General features: G+C 45.2%; 1 protein-coding gene across 1 annotated transcript in view; it reads left to right on the top strand.

Annotated features, from left to right (window-relative positions):
- SLIT3 (slit guidance ligand 3) overlaps positions 1-17462 on the top strand; it is a 337579-nt gene that overhangs the window by 269889 nt on the left and 50228 nt on the right. Inside the window, exons 24-26 of the mRNA XM_026035707.1 lie at positions 1643-1714; positions 5747-5910; positions 8136-8260. Coding sequence (XP_025891492.1) covers positions 1643-1714; positions 5747-5910; positions 8136-8260 — 361 coding nt within the window. The remainder of the gene's footprint in view (positions 1-1642; positions 1715-5746; positions 5911-8135; positions 8261-17462) is intronic.

Genomic DNA, 17462 nt, shown 5'->3' on the forward strand with positions numbered 1-17462 from the left:
TTATTTCAATAAAACGAACATAGAGATCTCATTACCTTTCACTTGCTGGGAAGGTACCCAGCTCTTCTCTGCTCCTSTGCTACCCACTTCTTCCCTCTCTTCCCTTTTTGTCCATCAATAGTAAACAAAGTAGATAGTTATTTAAGAATCAAAATTAGCACGACGGGTTGATAAAATTGCATGGATCTCTGAATCTGCCCTCTGTGTCCTCCCATGGGTATTTTAACTCACTTGCAGCACAAGCCCAACAAAGGACGAGGCAGATCAGGATTTACACACCTAAATCTTAACCTTAGTGTGGCTCATCCGTAAGTGTAGTTAAGTGTGACGCTGAGCTGTTTTAACATAATATCTTCAGATTTTTTTTCTTAATGAGCAAAAGTTGGTATCAGTAGATTTTTCCTCCAAAACTACTTCAGTGAAAAAATGTGATTCTCTTGTGCAGCACTAGTCTTTCGAGAAGCTAAATGCGGATAGAGTTTGAAAGAACTCAAGTAGATGCAAAGCAATTATAAATGTTATAACTCCCTGACTGGCCTGAATTGATTATTTTAAAGGTTATTKTTATGGTGCGGAAATGTTATAACTTTTGACATATGGGTCCAATCTAATTAGGAAAGAAAGTCAAGAAACAGAAATTTCTTTTCAGTTCCCTAGACTATTTTCCATATTTTATTCATGAAAACCTGGTAAAATGAACTACAAAAACTTCTACTAGCTTTAAACATTCTTTTATTTTCCTGAAAATGGATGGATGCATCCTGCTGTGGAGGAGCTCACATTTATACAAGAAGACACTGTGGTCATTCAGAGCTCTCTGGACTCGATGCTGCCTGTGATGGCCAAGCTGCTGCCGTGCCCTTCTGACACAATCTGGAAACCAATTTTTGCAGTATTTATTTGCTGTTGGCTGCTGCACCAGAAGGACCTAACTAAAAATCTGTGAGGTTTGGGGTTGTTGGTTTGTTTTCAGCACAGGAGGATGACTTGTTTCCCGGTCCGTCTGTGAAGGCCCCTGCACTGCAGGACTTGCTGTAGGAGGTCGCCCAGGCCTTGGCCTCAGGTTGCTGGGCCAGACCTGTGCTCTTGTTGGTGTCGTCACCGCGAGCGGAGCCGTAACCCAGTGGCTGGAGTGCCCAGGCTGGAGCACRGTGCTTGGCCACAGCTCATGAAGCAAATGGATGTTCTTAGTGCATGTCTGCACCTGAGGACAAGTAGTAGGGTAGTGATGCTACATACAGAAAATAGCTTTTTTTTTTTGGAGAATTGAGGTATTTTGTTCCTCTACAAAGCATGTTCTCAATTCATAAATCCTCTCAATTCATAGCATTGCTCTTTACCAATGTTTAACCTTCTGACTACCTAGAAATATTTGTCCTCATGGAGCCTTGCCCTCTCCAGGGTCTCTCTGAAGTCAGTTTTTCTTTACTGTCCCATTTCCTATTTTCCCGCTCTTGTTTCCTCTCCGTTTCCAGCTCAGGGCAGTCTGTGGGAGCCCGCAGGCCTGCACGGCAGGGCAGCCCTACACTCCTAACACCACAACTAGCCCGTCACCTTTCAGGTTTGGAGCGTCGGTCGCGCGCCGTGGCCACCGCTCCCTCGGTGGGTCCGCGTGCCGGTAACGCGTCACCTCTCCCCACAGGACACTGCACGGAAATGCCATCTCCACCCTGCCCGAGGGCTCCTTCGACGACCTCGTCTCCTTGTCCCACCTGTGAGTAGCCGCTGCTGCGCGCGGTGCCGCACGTTCCCACCCGCTCCTGTCCCCCCTCTCCTGCTCTCTGCGTTACACTCTCCTCATCCAGACAGCATCTGTTCAAAGCAAGGCAAATAAATACTGGAACCTGTTGTTATGAGTTACTCAAATGTTTTCCTAAGGAAAACCAAATGAGCAAATGTGGCAGTTTCCTCCTCGGTGCACTTGGTGTTCAAGGCTTTCTTTCAGCCTTGTCCACGTGAAGTGCGGGGCATGTTACAGTCCGCAAGGGAGACAGGAAACCTCCCACAAAGAGCAAATATTCAGCAAATGTGAATTGTGCGCTTAGTAARTGTCATATGTTTTGCATCCTGAGATGATGTCTGTATGTGAACTTGTAGATGAATCACTACCTCAGACACACGCATGTTTAATCATATGGAAATGGTCATTTCACACCATTAATACTTCATTCCATAAGTTACAAAAATTAGAAGTTTTGGGTATTTCACAAAATGACTGTGCTGCTGATGGAGGTGCAGGGTGTTTTTAAATGCATTTCAGTGCATGAAAGATATGTAAAGACAAATAGCAACTGTTGCAAGGCAAAGCAGAAGGGTAACAGTCAGTGCCAGAACCCGGGAAAAGCAGAGTTTCTTCATTGAGATGAAGTGTGAAACTGTYATTGTTAGGCAATAGATGCCGAGGAAAATGAGTTTTGCACGGGCTGCTTCTTGGTCGGTTGTGAAGCGATGGGTTTCACGAGGTGAGAGGGGCTGGGGACGAGCTGCCCCCGGGGACGCGACGTGCGTGACGCCCGGCGAGACAGGTGGGAGCAGGAACCTGCCACAGCTTGGGAAATGGCAACTGCAGCTTAACCGCATCTCCATCTCAAGCTTGCACCTTGATATCCAAGTCAGACACAGCTCTTGGCACAAAAATCTACTYGCAGTGAATTCCTTCTGCGTGTTGTTTTGGAGCAACAGCCTGAGTGTGCTGAAGGCCCCCGTCTGCACGGGAAGCGCAGGGACGTTTCACGTGGAGAACCTGGCTTCTGAGGGTGTGCTTAGAGCTCCAGAGATAAACATATCATGGCCCATTTGTTTAGATTTTCCTCGGGGTTTACTTTAAATGAAGTGCAGACACGATTTTCCTGGGTAAACTGTTCACCTTAGGGAGTGATAAAAACCCCTTTGGCCCGACACAATCACAGCAGTCTATCTGTTTAGATGTATGTGCTGCCAGAAATGTAAAATACACAAAGCTCAGATGAACAGTAATAAATAGGATCCATAAAATAAATAAGACCTGTCTGGGGTGCAATTTGCACAGTTGAACAATTGAATTTTACAGTGCAACTGTGCTCTCCAGTTTCTTTAAAGAGGATGCAATGTGATCATCTGAAACTTGTAGCAACCGCAAGGATCTTGCTAGGTACTAAACTCTTTACATGCCAGAAAAATCTGTGGTTATTGAAAAGAAGTCATGTATAATTGAAAATAAATTCTTTTTGAGCTCTCCCTGAGATAGGAATTTTCTGGGAGAAAGCAGGGGCTTGGAATAGTTTTGAAAACAACACAGAAATTTGCAACTCATCAGACACTTAAAGGGGCAGCTAATTTCATGTTAAATTTGGCAGCGGGGGCATGAGGGGCACCAGCTGCTGAGCTGGGGGGCGGCCCTGCCTTCAGCAGCAGCTCGACTTACACGGGGTCACAAGGACCTCAGTATTTCCCAGAAATGTGTTTGCAGCCCAGGCAGAGCTTTTGTTTTTAATCAGTCTTTGCGATAGCTGTAACATGGTTTGTAACCGGAGGAACAAAACTTGAGCTCTAGATATTTTGATGGTGTTTCCAGAGCTGTTTCAAGTCCAAGAGAAAATATTCCCCACATTGCCTCTACGTTGCAAACATCATATTGTCYTATTGTAGCTATTGCAGTAAACTCCCTTACAGTACATCGCTGAGCACAGAGGAAGGAGTGTAAGTGACGTTCACATACCCCTCCTGTCTACTCTTTACTGTCCGTCACACAAATGGGTGGTTCTATCACAACCATCTGCCCRGCCGTGTCTCCACCAGCATGTCTGGTCCAGGGCAGTGACACTAGTGCTGAGCCCAGCTGAAGGACCAAGCTGCTCCCTACACCTGCTGGGCCGGGTGCTGAGCCCCGGTCCACCCGTCCCCTCGTGCTGGGGACATAACCCAGCTGTGTGTGGCAGCAGGTATTTCTCGCACATGTATTTTCAATAAACAGCTCAGATCCTGCTCAATCATCTCCTCTGTACTCCAGATTATGCCCAGTTACCTATAGAATAAGCTGCCCCCTCCCAGCTCTTTCCATCTCCACGTTATCATGAGTAGAATTATTTTAATTAGYCTTGTTCTAAGCTGTCTCAAAAAAGCAAAAGTGTCTGAAGGCTGGAGGGAAGTATCTGCCCAGTGTTTTTAAAATGCTGGTGCTGGTATTTCACTATGGCACAAGATTTCCTTTAGCTCCAGGAAATATTTTGCTATAATGGGCAGAGAAGTAGTGTGTGAGACACAACACATGGGTGAAAATACAAGAAGTCCCTCTGATTCCTGAGCATGCAAAGAAGAATGAGATACATGTGAAAATATCTGCAGTTTTACAATATTCCTGCCCATCAATTCCAGTGTCCATGCAGCAGCTTCATTTCCAGTGTGCTTGCAAAGATTTAACTAACGTGAACAGACAGTCCAGCCATGTCCCCCGCTCCTGCCTTACATGTTGCAGTGGCTCCACGATRAAGGTGATTTCTGGATCCAACTTTTTCCATCACCTTTTGTTTGCCCTGGGACACGTGAGCTGGCTGATCAGAGTCACCCGGTCACTGCAGCAGGGTTTTTTTCTTTGCAAGTCAGGGATTTACGGAGGGGATGGATGGATGTTTTTCGGTGCTGTGCTGCAGAATGTGCTTAAGTTTGATGAATGAGCCCTGGACAGGGTTTGACCCTCTGAACTCCCATTATGAATCTGTTGAGGGCACGGTGCTTTCATTAGTCACTCCAATAGAAATGTATCAACACGTTTAGTGAGGTTTCTATCTTAATAGCCTGTCTGATATTTTTATTTGAAAGAAGCTTGTGTTGAAAATACCGTCCTAAAAATAGTTTTTAACATATGCATGAATAATGGAGTCTAAGACTCGATTTGGATTACTGTTTTTCTGTAACCTCTCTTTTAACTATTTTGTCGGTTTCTTTGTGCATTGCAATTCAAGTGTTGCACAAGGGAAGCATTAAAGYTACTTTTAGAAAAATAATTGCAGGCTTCCAGTGTGCATTTTCTCACACTTCCAGAAATGGTTTGTAAACTGCCTTTTTACAAGTATGGACTTTGTTCATAAGACTAACTGCCTCGAAAGACACTTCAGCTGTCAGAAAAAAAATGAGTCTAAATGAGCTAAGACAGCACCTAAATTTAAGGCAGATAAGCGAGGCTTTTCCTTTTGGATAAAGCTCCATGAATAATGACGAAGTTATGTGAATTATAATTACACTGTTTAAATGCATCTCTTGCAGCCATATGGCCCCACTCAAGGGATGGGTTAACTAGCAAATGTGTTTTCAAAGCCCATAAACAGACTCAGCAGACACCAGGTTTCAGTTCTGAAAGCCAAGGTCTCCTCTGTGCACATGATTCATCCAGTGAGGGGACTTCACATGAGTCACCAATCCGACCTAATGGCATTTGCTCTTAGAATATGCKCACAAAGGCCAAACAGCTGAAGAACCAACCCAGTAAATTTGATGAGAACGTAACAGGCTCTCGATCTTGCTCGAGCATCATTGTTTGGAAATGGTGATTTGTTGCTAGATATTTATCCAGCATCCCCAAGTAATGACAAGAAGAAAGGAAAAGCCGGGGATGCTGAGATTTTTCTYGCCCATTCAGGAGGTTCCTCAGGCATATTTTGGAGTAAGACATTCTTGTAAAAGGGCAGAGGGAACACGTCCCAGTTAGTCTGGGGCTGCTACGTGTGCTTGCAAGGCCGGCTAACCACAGCTGAGCGTTTTGCACCCGCAGGGCGCTGGGCACCAACCCCCTGCACTGCGACTGCGGCCTGCGCTGGCTCTCGGASTGGGTGAAGGCGGGTTACAAGGAGCCGGGCATCGCGCGCTGCAGCGGCCCGGAGCCCATGGCCGACAGGCTGCTGCTCACCACGCCGACCCACCACTTCCAGTGCAAAGGTAGGCRCCCACGGGAGCCCCTATCCCCGCCCGAACCACCGTGGTATCTAATGGGAAGCTAACGTATAGGGTGGCATTACAGCTTATTGGATTAATTGGATAGGTTTGGGTGATTTATAGCAGTTACTTAAAAACTGTAGAACTCTGTAGTTATTATGCAAATACGCTCAAAAACTGAGAAATGGTGAATTTTACTGTACAGCAGATACTTCTCAAAGCACATTTTCATTTGAAGATCCACAAGCACCTGTATGTCCCCAACTGCTCTGCAGCAGGACCTGTGAGTTATGGAAAATGTTTTATGTCAGCTATACCACATATAGTATAGTATACATTCAGGAGAGGCTTGAGATGCAGCTCGTAAAGGTGTGGGATGGTAACAGCAAGGGTGAGGCTGTGTTAGAGAGCAGCCAGACAAGTGATAAGGTATTTGCTTGCTTGGGGATAAAGTAGGCAGTATATTAAGGAATGCAGATTAGCCTGTACCTGTGTACTCTTACTGTAAAAGGAGAAGGGTTGGAGATTGCTTAGATTACTGGCAAATATGTGGAGATCGTGTATAGATCAAAAGAAGGGTCAGCAGCCACTCTTAGTGCTAGAAGTGAGGGCACAAAGGCTGCTCCCACCTGCGCGAGCGGGCACATTTGCAGCGCCAATTGGAGGGTTATTTTGTAGAGGTGCCATTAAACTGCTGCACAAACAGGTGATGGAGCCGAGGTGGGTTTAAAACRCAAGCTCCCAAGCTCCAGCTGAGCTTCCTACCCTTTCAAGTGTATTTAGCTGTTTTGAAACACCAACCTCAGAGCATTCAGAGGRGTTGGTGATGCCCCGATGCAGCACAGGGACAGCCTGGCTGCTCCACACCGCGGCCACCAGCAGCCTGGACACCAAGGGTATGTCCCCATCGGCCTGCGGAGATTTAATCCCAGCTCAGGAGCTGCAAGCACAGCATGGGCTGAAAAACCCTGTTGAGTCAGTGGGGCAGGAGGGAGCCCCAGCCCGGCTGCAAGCAGCACCTGGACGGCTGGTCCGGAGGGAGCTCCCAGGTATCTTCTGCTGTGACCTCCCAGAACTTGGACATTAGAGAGAGAAAGAAGAAAAAAGCTTCAACTTGTTCTGCTAAAATTATCATTTTGGCCTCTGACTGAGCAGAAGGTTGAGTCTCAGCAGAGCCAAGAAAGCAGAAGTATGCAATGTGCAAGTCATGCAAACTCAGCTCTGCTTTTTATTAAACTGCCCTCCTAGTTATGCAGCAGAGGAAAAAGGAATGTGCTGGGCTGAGGGCATTTTGCTGTATGGATTTATAAATCAAATCCCCAAGGGCAAAGTAATGAACTACTTAAGTGCTAGGAACTAACACTGCTCTTATTAGCTCCCACATTGATTAGCTGTGATCTATGCCATAGGAATAAATGGAAAATATGCGTGTGCATAACATGAAATAAATAAATAGTAGAGCTTATTCTGGCTTAGTGACCTCTAAATCCAGCAAAAGAGCTGTGCTGGTGTCTGGGTCTTGAGTTCCTCAAGCAGCAGAGTAGACCTGCGGAGATGCTGGGTGGAGCTGTTTTCAAAACGAGGTTTACTGAGTGATTTAAATATGGATATACATATTTACCTGCATAAATTAGCATATCTACCTATTTATCTTTGTTGCATTTTCCCCAAATATGTGCATGTTGATAATCATTTTTTTTATGGGCAGAACAAGAGGAATGTAAGTGTTAAAACCAGCTGAAATTGAGGATGGTAGAACACTTTGCACCTATCCATTTCCATAAACCTCTAGCTAAGTCTTTGTTGCGCGTGTTTTTTCTTTCTGCTGTTGCATCTGCACTTTCATTCTTTTTACCAGCCGTAGAAGTGTCATCTTATTGTTCCCTAGGGGTTGCTATTGCAGAATTTCCTGCACTGGCAGAAGGAAAAAATGCTGAAAACCATATATATGTAAGCCCGTTCTCTGGAGATTTCCAGGCTGTTTTTGCAGAGCTGATGTTTGTATGTTCAGATGAGAATATAGGCATCATTGAGTGGTGGCCAGCACTTGATTTAAGCACTTAAAATCTCTCTAATCCCTGGGAATCCAGTGCTGTTGTATAAAGTTCCACGAGCAGCGTATGTGTTTGTGCCAGCGTGGGGTGAATACTGAGCAAAAAAAAATGTACCAGCAAGTAGTAATGTTGTAATCAGGGTCTGTGCTAATACACCATGTTTTGCCTTTCCAGAGCCAGTGGATATCAGCGTTGTGTCCAAGTGTAACCCCTGCCTCTCCAACCCCTGTAAGAACAACGGGACGTGCAGCAATGATCCAGTGGAGTTTTATCAGTGCGCTTGCCCTTTTGGCTTCAAGGTAAGACCTCATCCGAGCTCTGTGCAAGCAATCAGGTTGCCCCGTGCCTTCTCTTTGCATAACTGTTGTACCAGGAGGAGTCAGTTTTACAGGCAGCTGAGCTCAACAGATCTCTTACTGGAGCAGATTGCGGGTGACCTTTCAGCTGCACTCGAGCTACAAGTTTGTCTCCTGTGTAACAGGAAAGGTTTTGACCGTGCAGATGCATCCTGAGCCACTTTTCTCAAGYTGACCCTACTTTGCACAGGGGTTGGGCTTGAGGATCTCCAGAGGTGCCCCCACCATTAGCTCTTCTGTGATTCTGTTATATAGAACATGCTTATGAAATGACAAGTTGATTTTATATTCCTTTTCATTTCTTCTCTATTACCAACACAAAAATAACTGTTTCGCAGACTGCCAGGCCAAAGAGAAGGTGATTCAGGCTAGAATTTAAGACCAGTTTAATCCAGGGCAGCAGGGTGTTCTGATACCATCTACCTTGCATCCATTTAGCAGAAAGATGATAATTGATCATAGACAGTATTAAAAATCATCTGCTTCTGTCATATGAGCACTAATGTTTGTAGAGTCACCTGAAATTCTGTAGAAGTGTTGTGAACATGTAATGTCCATTCCTGGGCAGGAGACCATGCCATGGGATAATACAGTCTCTTCAGTATTGCTGTATGTGTGTCTTCCATAGTTAACTGGTGACAGGAGAGCTTAAGGCTACCAAATCTTTGTTTCAGGGCTGATATACTTGCCAGTTCAGATCTATAGAATATAGATCTGTAGCCTATAGACCTCTATAGACTAGATCTGTAGAGAAGAGGTCGCATCCTGTAGACTGTGTTTYTATTGGCCTCACAGATATGGTCAGTGAAAGCAGATGTTCATCAAGCACAGAGTAATAAAAACTTTAAAACTGTTAAAAAAAAGTGTGGGGAGGGGAAGGAGGGAAAGAAAAAACCTATGGGAAGTGAGCACAAGAGCACAAGAATCCGTGTCTTACATTCCAGGTAGGATTTAGGAATTAGTTGATGCTGATAACACCATTTCCCTTCTCTGTGTGCCTCAGATACATCCCAGATGGTGGGAATGTATTACCTGTCGCCCGTTTCCTAAAAATAACAGCAATTGTCATATATGATTGGAAAAACATTTGGTGGGGTTTTTTTTCTCCCATTTTTGAAAATCCTTCTACACGTTGTCGTACCAACCTCCAGCTTTACTAGGATCTTAAAAGACTGTTTTGTCACAAATTCATTTAACTGAGAGTGAACAGGTTTTTTTTTTTAATCTATTGATTTGTCTTTCTGAGGGGGAAACTGGCTGTTTATCTTCTCAGGTTAACAGAACAAAGAGCAGACATTTTAATTTGATGCATAACATAAACCAGGCTGAATCCTTCAGATAGGACAAGGTAACTGTTAGGGTAACTTCAAAAGAAAAGCTTTCAAAACCAGCAGAAAAATATACAGATGTTTGTGTATGGCCTACTCTAGAAGGCACGTGCCATGGAGCAAATATTCGGGGTATTCGGAGCAGAAATTATATTAAAACCAATATATTATGTATGGATTATGTAAAGGAATATGTCTCCTTTTCCCCATATTTTTTTTTTCTTTTTCCTCTTTACAGCATTGCTCTATTAGCAAATGCAGTTCTATAGATGCGTTTATATTGGTAGAAGCTAAGTTTACAAAGAGAGGATTTATTAACTATAATTGAGACTAAGCCTCTGGTTATATTAGCAATTCCTAATGTGGATTAGAGCTGAGTGTTCATTAGCTTTGCTTAGAAAGGCAAACTCTTGAACACTGACCGGGTAACACTGGGTAACACTGCCTGGGTAACGGCACGGGGACAAACAGGGCGAAATCCAATAAGMCAAAAAAAAAGAAATCCCTGTGTCTTTACCACAGGTTTCTGAGTAAAAATGAAATTTGACAGGTCCAAATGCAAGCCATATGAAAGGAGCCCTCTATCTCGAGCGAGCCGTTCTCCACCAGAGATTCATGCTAATTCAATAACAATACCTTGCTTCCTTCTCACCAGCCAGCACCAAACAGCTCTATCCATCTGGAAGCTATTTCCCAGACCTTGATAAATTGCCCGAAATCTGCCCTCTCAGCATTTGTTTTTCCTTGTTTGATGTAGATTTTGGAAAAAAAGAAAAAAAATCCTGTGTGGAGGAGTGTATCTATGAAGAGAAAAAAAATAATCCCTTGTTTTCAAGCCTGACCTCATTCAAATGAACTGAAGGCTTTTTGCTGTTCCCCCAAGAGGGGCACACAGTTACATGGGGTCCCAGTGCTCCTATTAGCCCTCGGAGAAGAGCGCTTTACAGGGAGCTGCTGGTGTGACCCGGTGCCCAACCGGGGCCTGGTGGCACTGGGAATGTCCCCCACTTGCTCCAGGCGCTGCGTTCAGGAAAGGCCAGGCTCATCCCGCTCCCTGCCCTAGTGAAGACGGCCCAGCCTCTGCTGAGACTCTTACTTTTTATCATCCCCAGAATGCCCATTCTTATCAAACACATGGATGATGGGGATCTTCACTGCTGAGTGAGGTTAAAAATGAAGGCACTCCTGGCACATCGGAGCGGAGGGGCGCACGGTCGCATTTGACAGGCACGGCAGTGCAGGGTGCTCCCTTCAGAAGCGCCATTCCAGACACTGGGAGCTGCCTGTGCTGGGGCAGGGGCATTTCCCGAGGTTGCTGGAGCTGAGGCCTGCTGGAGATGGGGCTCCCTGGAGCCGCTCCAAGCAGCCAGGAGCTGGTGCGAGGCTGTCAGCTCCGGGAGCCGAGCGCCGCGCGGGCCTCGGGCCGAACCGCGCAACATCTCCCAGCCTTGYGAAACCTGTGTTCTCATATTAGAAACAGACACACGTGCAATCTGATCTATGCACCGACATTATTTTCCCCCCATAGCACTCTTTGAAAGATTGTTTTAATAATATGTGTGGTTTAGATTATTAAGTACGATCATGGGTGTAGAAATGGAGCTTTCCTCAGCTCGACGTGATGCCCAGCACCTGGAGCACACGCCTGTACGCGTGCAACTGGTGGCTCTTCATTAAGCAGGTGAGGGGACCGARCTAATTAGCTTCTCCTGCAGATGTGTGTGACTTTCATACTGATAGGGCTCACGGATACAGGAAAATTAAGCCTGTGGCAGCTGGAATTCTACTGAATAATCACATCAGCGAGTCATGGAGAAAGGATTTATATGGATAGCTATAGCAAAAAAGTAGAAACAAAAAGAATAACGAAGGCAAGTGGAAGCCAGTAGCCTGTTTTGCCTTTGTTGTATTCTGAAATTCATCTGAAAATTTTGGAATTTGGAATTTTTTKGCTCTTTTTGGAATTTTGGTGATTTTTGTGTCTTTCATACTTGTTTTCTTAAAACTGAGGGAGCAGCAACTGGAGGAGGGTAATTTTCCRTCTTGCAAGTAGAGCTGTCTGTAGAACCAGGGAAGGAGAGTTTAAAATCTGTATGGATGTTATCTAGCATGAAACAGCAAGGAGCGCTGACAGGCGGGAATATGAAGTGCAGTAGCTGCCCGGCCGCTGCCAGAGCTGCCTCGTTGCGTGGAGAAACAGGAGCCAGAGCCGCTGGGATTCGGAGATGTTTGTCACCTCCGGCTTCTGACAGTGCCAGAAGCTGTCTGAGGTGGCACGTGGAGCTGTCTGGGGTGGGAAATAGGAACGTTTAGCACGTGGGCCACGTTCTGGGCAGCAGCTGCTGCTGTGTGTCTGCAGCAGAGCTGCTCTGCAGTGTTGCTCTGCTGACTTTGCCACTGAGTTTGGCCAGTGTCCTTGATTGCAGCACTGCAGTGTCACAGGAGATGCTCTGATGAGATGAATTTTCATCTAGAATCACAGATACRATTGGAAAAATCCAGGGAAAGCTCTTGGGCGGGGGAGAGCGCGTCCTCTGCAGCCAGGCACTTGCGGTGGAGGGCAGCAGAGCGGAGCTGCAACCACAGGGAAGCTGCCTCCAAACTTTGTGGGGAATTTGGCTTCTCCCGGCCTCACCCCCAAAGCTGAGTTCAGGGCTAGAAGTGAGTGGCAGAGGAAAACCTCCGTRGCATCACCTGCATCGTCTCTTAGTCCTAGAACGATGGTTGTCTGGGGAATAACTGGTATTATTCTRTTTCTTCGGATCTAGGAACATATGCGCACGGTCCCCTCGTGCACCACGTAGTGCACAAAGAAATCCCCATCTGGAGGAGCAACTGGAAGGAGCTCGAGGCTTCTCTCCTCCCCGCGAGCGCAGGGTTCAAACCTCTCTGCCTTCACATATTGCTCTCTTTGGGCCTCTCCTCTCCAGCGTCAGGGCAGGGAGGACAGACAGCGGAATGCGAGTTCCCTGCCAAGTTTCGGCATGAAGAAATCGGCCCAGCACAATGCTCGTGTGTGGCGCTTCTGCCCTACGTGCTCCTTGTGGTGATTTCTCCTGGGACGTGTATTTATGTGCTCTTGGCTGGTTTATTTTTTGTTTGTCTTGACCAAGCTTAAAATACTTATTAATGAATGTTGAAAGAAGCATTTTCCACTCTCATTTAAATAGTGCAGAAAGCCCTTGGGGCGAGGGGCCAGGGGTGGCCGTGCACAAGAAGACCTGCAGTTACGTGTGGCTTGTTCTGCAGAGACCAGCATGGGCATTAGGGGTGTGTGACTGGCATAAGGGCCCAGGGCAGAGAAAAGGCAGATAATGTAATGCATTTTCCTGGGCACACATCTTCCCTCTGTGTTTTTACTGTTCCTTCTCTGCTCTAGTTCCTCTCATGACAGGGTTCCTGGTCTTTCTTTTCCCAGGTTAAAGGCGAAGGGAAGGGTTTATGGGCTTGCCATGAACTCCAGCATCCCCGGCTGCTCACCACTGTTGCACTAACTCTTCCTCCATGGTTTGCCTGTCTTCCAAGGGATTRCCAGTTGCTGTATCTGTGCTTAATCAAGTTCTCTCCAACAAGCTCTCAATTTTCCCTGTCCCATCAGTTCTTCTTGACTGGATCAGTAGCAGGTCACAGGTAAAAATCCCTATTGCAGGTTCCTTGTGGCTCTGTCACATGTGAGCCCTGAGGCCTTGAGGCTGTGGCCTTCAGGTTTCTTCTGATATCCAAGAACCTAAAYGGAAGTTTGTGTCGTGACTGGTCCTTCCAGGCTCTTGGGGATGATRAAATTGGGGGAATGGTGGTAAGCAGGCTCAGCTGAAAAGGAAGCTTCTTGATAATTTGAGAAGAAGCTCTCTTCTGATGAGGAAAATCATCTGTCTATCTGTATCTGTCAGACGCACTTGGGAAGGAGCAGACTGCTGGATGGAGATGCAGACCCGTGCTCTGCAGGTGAGGCTGTACCGACAACCCCAGTGTGGCTTGGGCTCTCACGCTCTGTCTGTGTCAGACTCAGCCCATGCCTTTCCAGAAGCTCTAGCTCCTTTTATTTCGGGAATCTGGTGGAGCCTTTGGAGAGGTTTCCCAGTCACGTAAGCCCTGCCTTGGATCAGGTGTCACGGGATTCCTGTGTGTGCATGTCCCTTCTCTCTCAGGCAGCTCTACATTCAGTTGCCTAAGTGTTAGGCCAAGGTTAAGTGCCTTGAGTAAGAAATTTAAAACACAACAGCCATATTTTCTTGCTTGTGCTATTTCCTGTGAATAGAAAATGTGGCCACTGTTTATGGGGTGTTCAGTCTTCACAACGTTATACCATGTTCACATTAAGAAGAGCCACTGGTTTTTGAGAAACTGAGAAGGAAAGGTCTTCTGTGTCACAGAAGCGCTGAAGCCCTAAGCACTTCTGTAAGGAGAATTTTAGAAGGACAATCAGTATTTACATGCTAATGATTGTAATTGCAAAATAAACCCTAGAAGTSCACTGAGAATTAAATTTCATACTGATATGATAGAACCAGAATTTAAAAAATAATAATAATTTGATGAATCCTTGCACTTTGACTTTGACAGGCATATTCTTGATTACTAGCTACTGAGGTAATGGGAGGTGTATTATACCCTGAAGCATCATAAATCTTTCTGATTTAAATAAAATGAGGCTTGAGAGAGCAGAGTTCACCTAATTTACTGTAAATTGACAATTGTGATTTATTAACAAGGACAGGAAAGTCACTAAGAAGTGCTGCTGCCGTGCCCAATTATTGTTTAATCAGGTGCCAGATAAAGCCAGACTGGCATGGAAGATAACTCTACGGGGTTGAACATGGGGGGATATCGATATCAGGAAGAAACTGTATTTTTATTCCAGATATTAATGCCATGGAAGTTTTCAGAAAGAGTTAAATCAGCCAAAGGGAGGCAGCCCCAAAACAGCATCTACGTTTCATGTTCTGCTTTGGGTGGTATTCGGCAGGTATTGCTTCTCCCGGTGCTTGGGAGCAGCAGTGGACAGGTCTTTTGCTGCCTTGTTGTGTCCATGCAAATATTGCTATAAAAGCAAAAGCACTGAACTAAGAGAAGAAAACAGACTTGTCCAGGTGCATTCAAATTCCTTTTAAAGCTTATTTCAAAGCTAGAAATGGACTAGAATGATTTTGTTTCTATGTTAAATCAAATGGTCCATCAGCAGCAGTCCTCGGGGAGTGCCTGTTTATTACCCGCTTGGGACAGATGACTGGAGAGAAGCAGTTAATTGATAATCCCTGCGAGTGCCCTAACCCAGAGCAGCCACGCTCGGATGCCTGGAGCAAGGTTTGCGTGCAGGAGTCGCAGCCCTCTGCAAACAACAGATGATGGAAATCTGTCTGCTTCCACCTGGCAATCTAAAAGCAGTCTRATCCAAAATTACTGGGATATTATCCGTGCCTTGCCAAATAATTTGTATATATGCCTAAGCAGATGGATCTTACATGCACCCTGCCAGCTCTCAGAGCTGACCTTGCCAATGAGCATCATCTGCATCTTTTCCAGATTAAGGCTTCTTATCCATTACCTTCATGGCCAAAAACAGCATAAACAAGGAAATAGTATCATCTGGGTCTATGGAAGAGAAAACATAGATGCAAGTGACTTCAGTTATAGTGTTCTCAGACTGCTGTATATGCATTTTGGGGTGTGAGCTATCTGTGTATGTCTTGGTATCAGTGTGATCAGTTAGATCTGCCTCACATGGTTCTGCTGGTAAAATGAGAATAAGATAGATCTCCATTCTGCATTTCTTTGTCCTTGCTGCAGAGTCATTTGGATTACTTTTATTTAAAATTGTTCAATTCTGCACTTCACATTTGAATCCTCTGCACACATCATTGATCTCCGCACTTTATGCAGCCAAGTGGCTGTGTTCGCAGTGATCACTTTTTAAGTTGTCTGYGTTTTTCCCTACCAAACGTGTAGCTAGGTGTATTGGCTGTGTAGCTGAATTCATCGTGTTGCTTTGGTTAACTATGCAAAATTCTTCTTGTTTCTCCTTTGTATTTATGGCTTGTAAATATATTTATTATAAGGAAGCTGCAGAATACCTCATTTTTATTTCCTAGCTTATTTTTCTTGTGAAATGGAGCTGTATGTGGTCAGATTTTGTGCAAGGCACCTCTTTGCCTTTCTGCCCTGAGAATATTTGAATTTACTGTCCAGCTTTGAGCATTTGTGACAAGGGAGAAAGGTTTCAACTGCAAGAAGAAGAGGCTGTCAAAGCTGTGCTGGGTAAAAGACTGTAGCAATCAGCTTGTCCCTTATTAGACAGCTGAACGCTGTATCTGCAGGGAAACCTTTCATCATAGTTCTCGCTTTACTAAGCATCACAGAAACAAAACTCAAGTCAAAAAGCCAGAGCTTAAGCCAAAGTGCCTGTCAGTGCTGACGACAGTGTTGTCTTTATTTCTGGATGTGTTTTCCCTTCTTCGCTCCTCTCATCCCACCTTATTCTTTTCCATAGAAGACCAGGAATCCTGTTTTGCTTTGCACTGAATTTTACCCCTCACTGTGATCCGAGACCTTTGGAGGTCTGAGAGGATCTCAGGCAATTAGCACGTAGCAGAATAGCTCCACAATCTGCGTTCACCAAAGCTGGGGCTTCTCAGCTCTGTGGGAAGAGAGCAAAGCTATGCATAGGTAGTGACTGGGTGTCGTTTTTTTTCTCATTTTCATGGTACAAAAAGGCTAAATTATTCAAGATGACAGATATTTTAACTGTGGGTAGCACTGCTGAATGTGCACGCTCGTAGAACGCATTTCACTTTACCCATTTGCAGATTTTCCCCCAGTTTTGCATGCAGTAGATTTCCTTGGGCTTTTCCAGGGCAATAATGATAATTTTTGCTCTGTGCTGCCCTGGACAGCAGAGGACAAATGTACAGGCACTCGGGAGACTCAGAGCTATGTGGCTTTCACTACCAGGGACACAGAGGACTAGGTTTGTGATACAGCATCTCTGTAGCGGGGAATTTTACCCACTGATTTATTACAAAGCTTCAGCTGTGTTTAGAACATGATAATTAAGTTGTTTATGAAAAAAATCCTAGATCTTTATTTAAAGTCTCTACCAACTATATTTGTCTTGCTCAAGTATTTTCACTSGATACATGGCCACCATCTGTTCTCTACACATACCATGTAAATACGATTTATTATGAACATATTGTGTACTGTTATCGACTTGAATAAACTTTGGTGATTTTTCATCTGTAGTTCACTTCCAGGCTGCTTTAAAATATTTTAGCCATTGAACAGGGCTCTAATGAGCAGTAGAGAGGTCTCCGTTGACACCCCTGAAGCCTGGTGGGCTGCAACCAGCCTRCAACTGTCTTCATTGCTAAGTAGATGAATTTATAGCCAGGGATGGGGGRGGTACCACAGGACGAGCTTTCCATTCTGTAGTGGTGCCCGTGGTAGAGTTACGTGCCACAGGTTGTGGTCTGTGTGCTGCTTCAGGAGAACATGAAGGATCTCGTGGAGTTTAACCTCCAYCAGGAGATCCCGGAGGGAAGCTTTCGGTGTCCACAAACAAAATCCTATATGAAATTTAATCAAAAATGGTTTCAGTGGTCAAAGTAGTATCAAAGCAAATGTGTGTGGTGTAGCTGTATTATCCTTTGCTCTTCCTCCTGAAGTTCRCGTTAGCTTTTGCTGCCTGTTCTTGGGTTTTTATTAATCCTGATACAGTGTTTTCCAGTACTAGGTACACACGAAGGCCARAATTTGGCACTGCTGTGGTGAGTAACAGCTTGCATATACACTAATGCACAGTATGGCTGATTAGTGTTGAG

This window comes from Nothoprocta perdicaria, unplaced genomic scaffold, assembly GCF_003342845.1.
Source record: "Nothoprocta perdicaria isolate Ctin4 unplaced genomic scaffold, notPer1 scaffold_165, whole genome shotgun sequence".
In the NCBI taxonomy this organism is placed as follows: domain Eukaryota; kingdom Metazoa; phylum Chordata; class Aves; order Tinamiformes; family Tinamidae; genus Nothoprocta; species Nothoprocta perdicaria.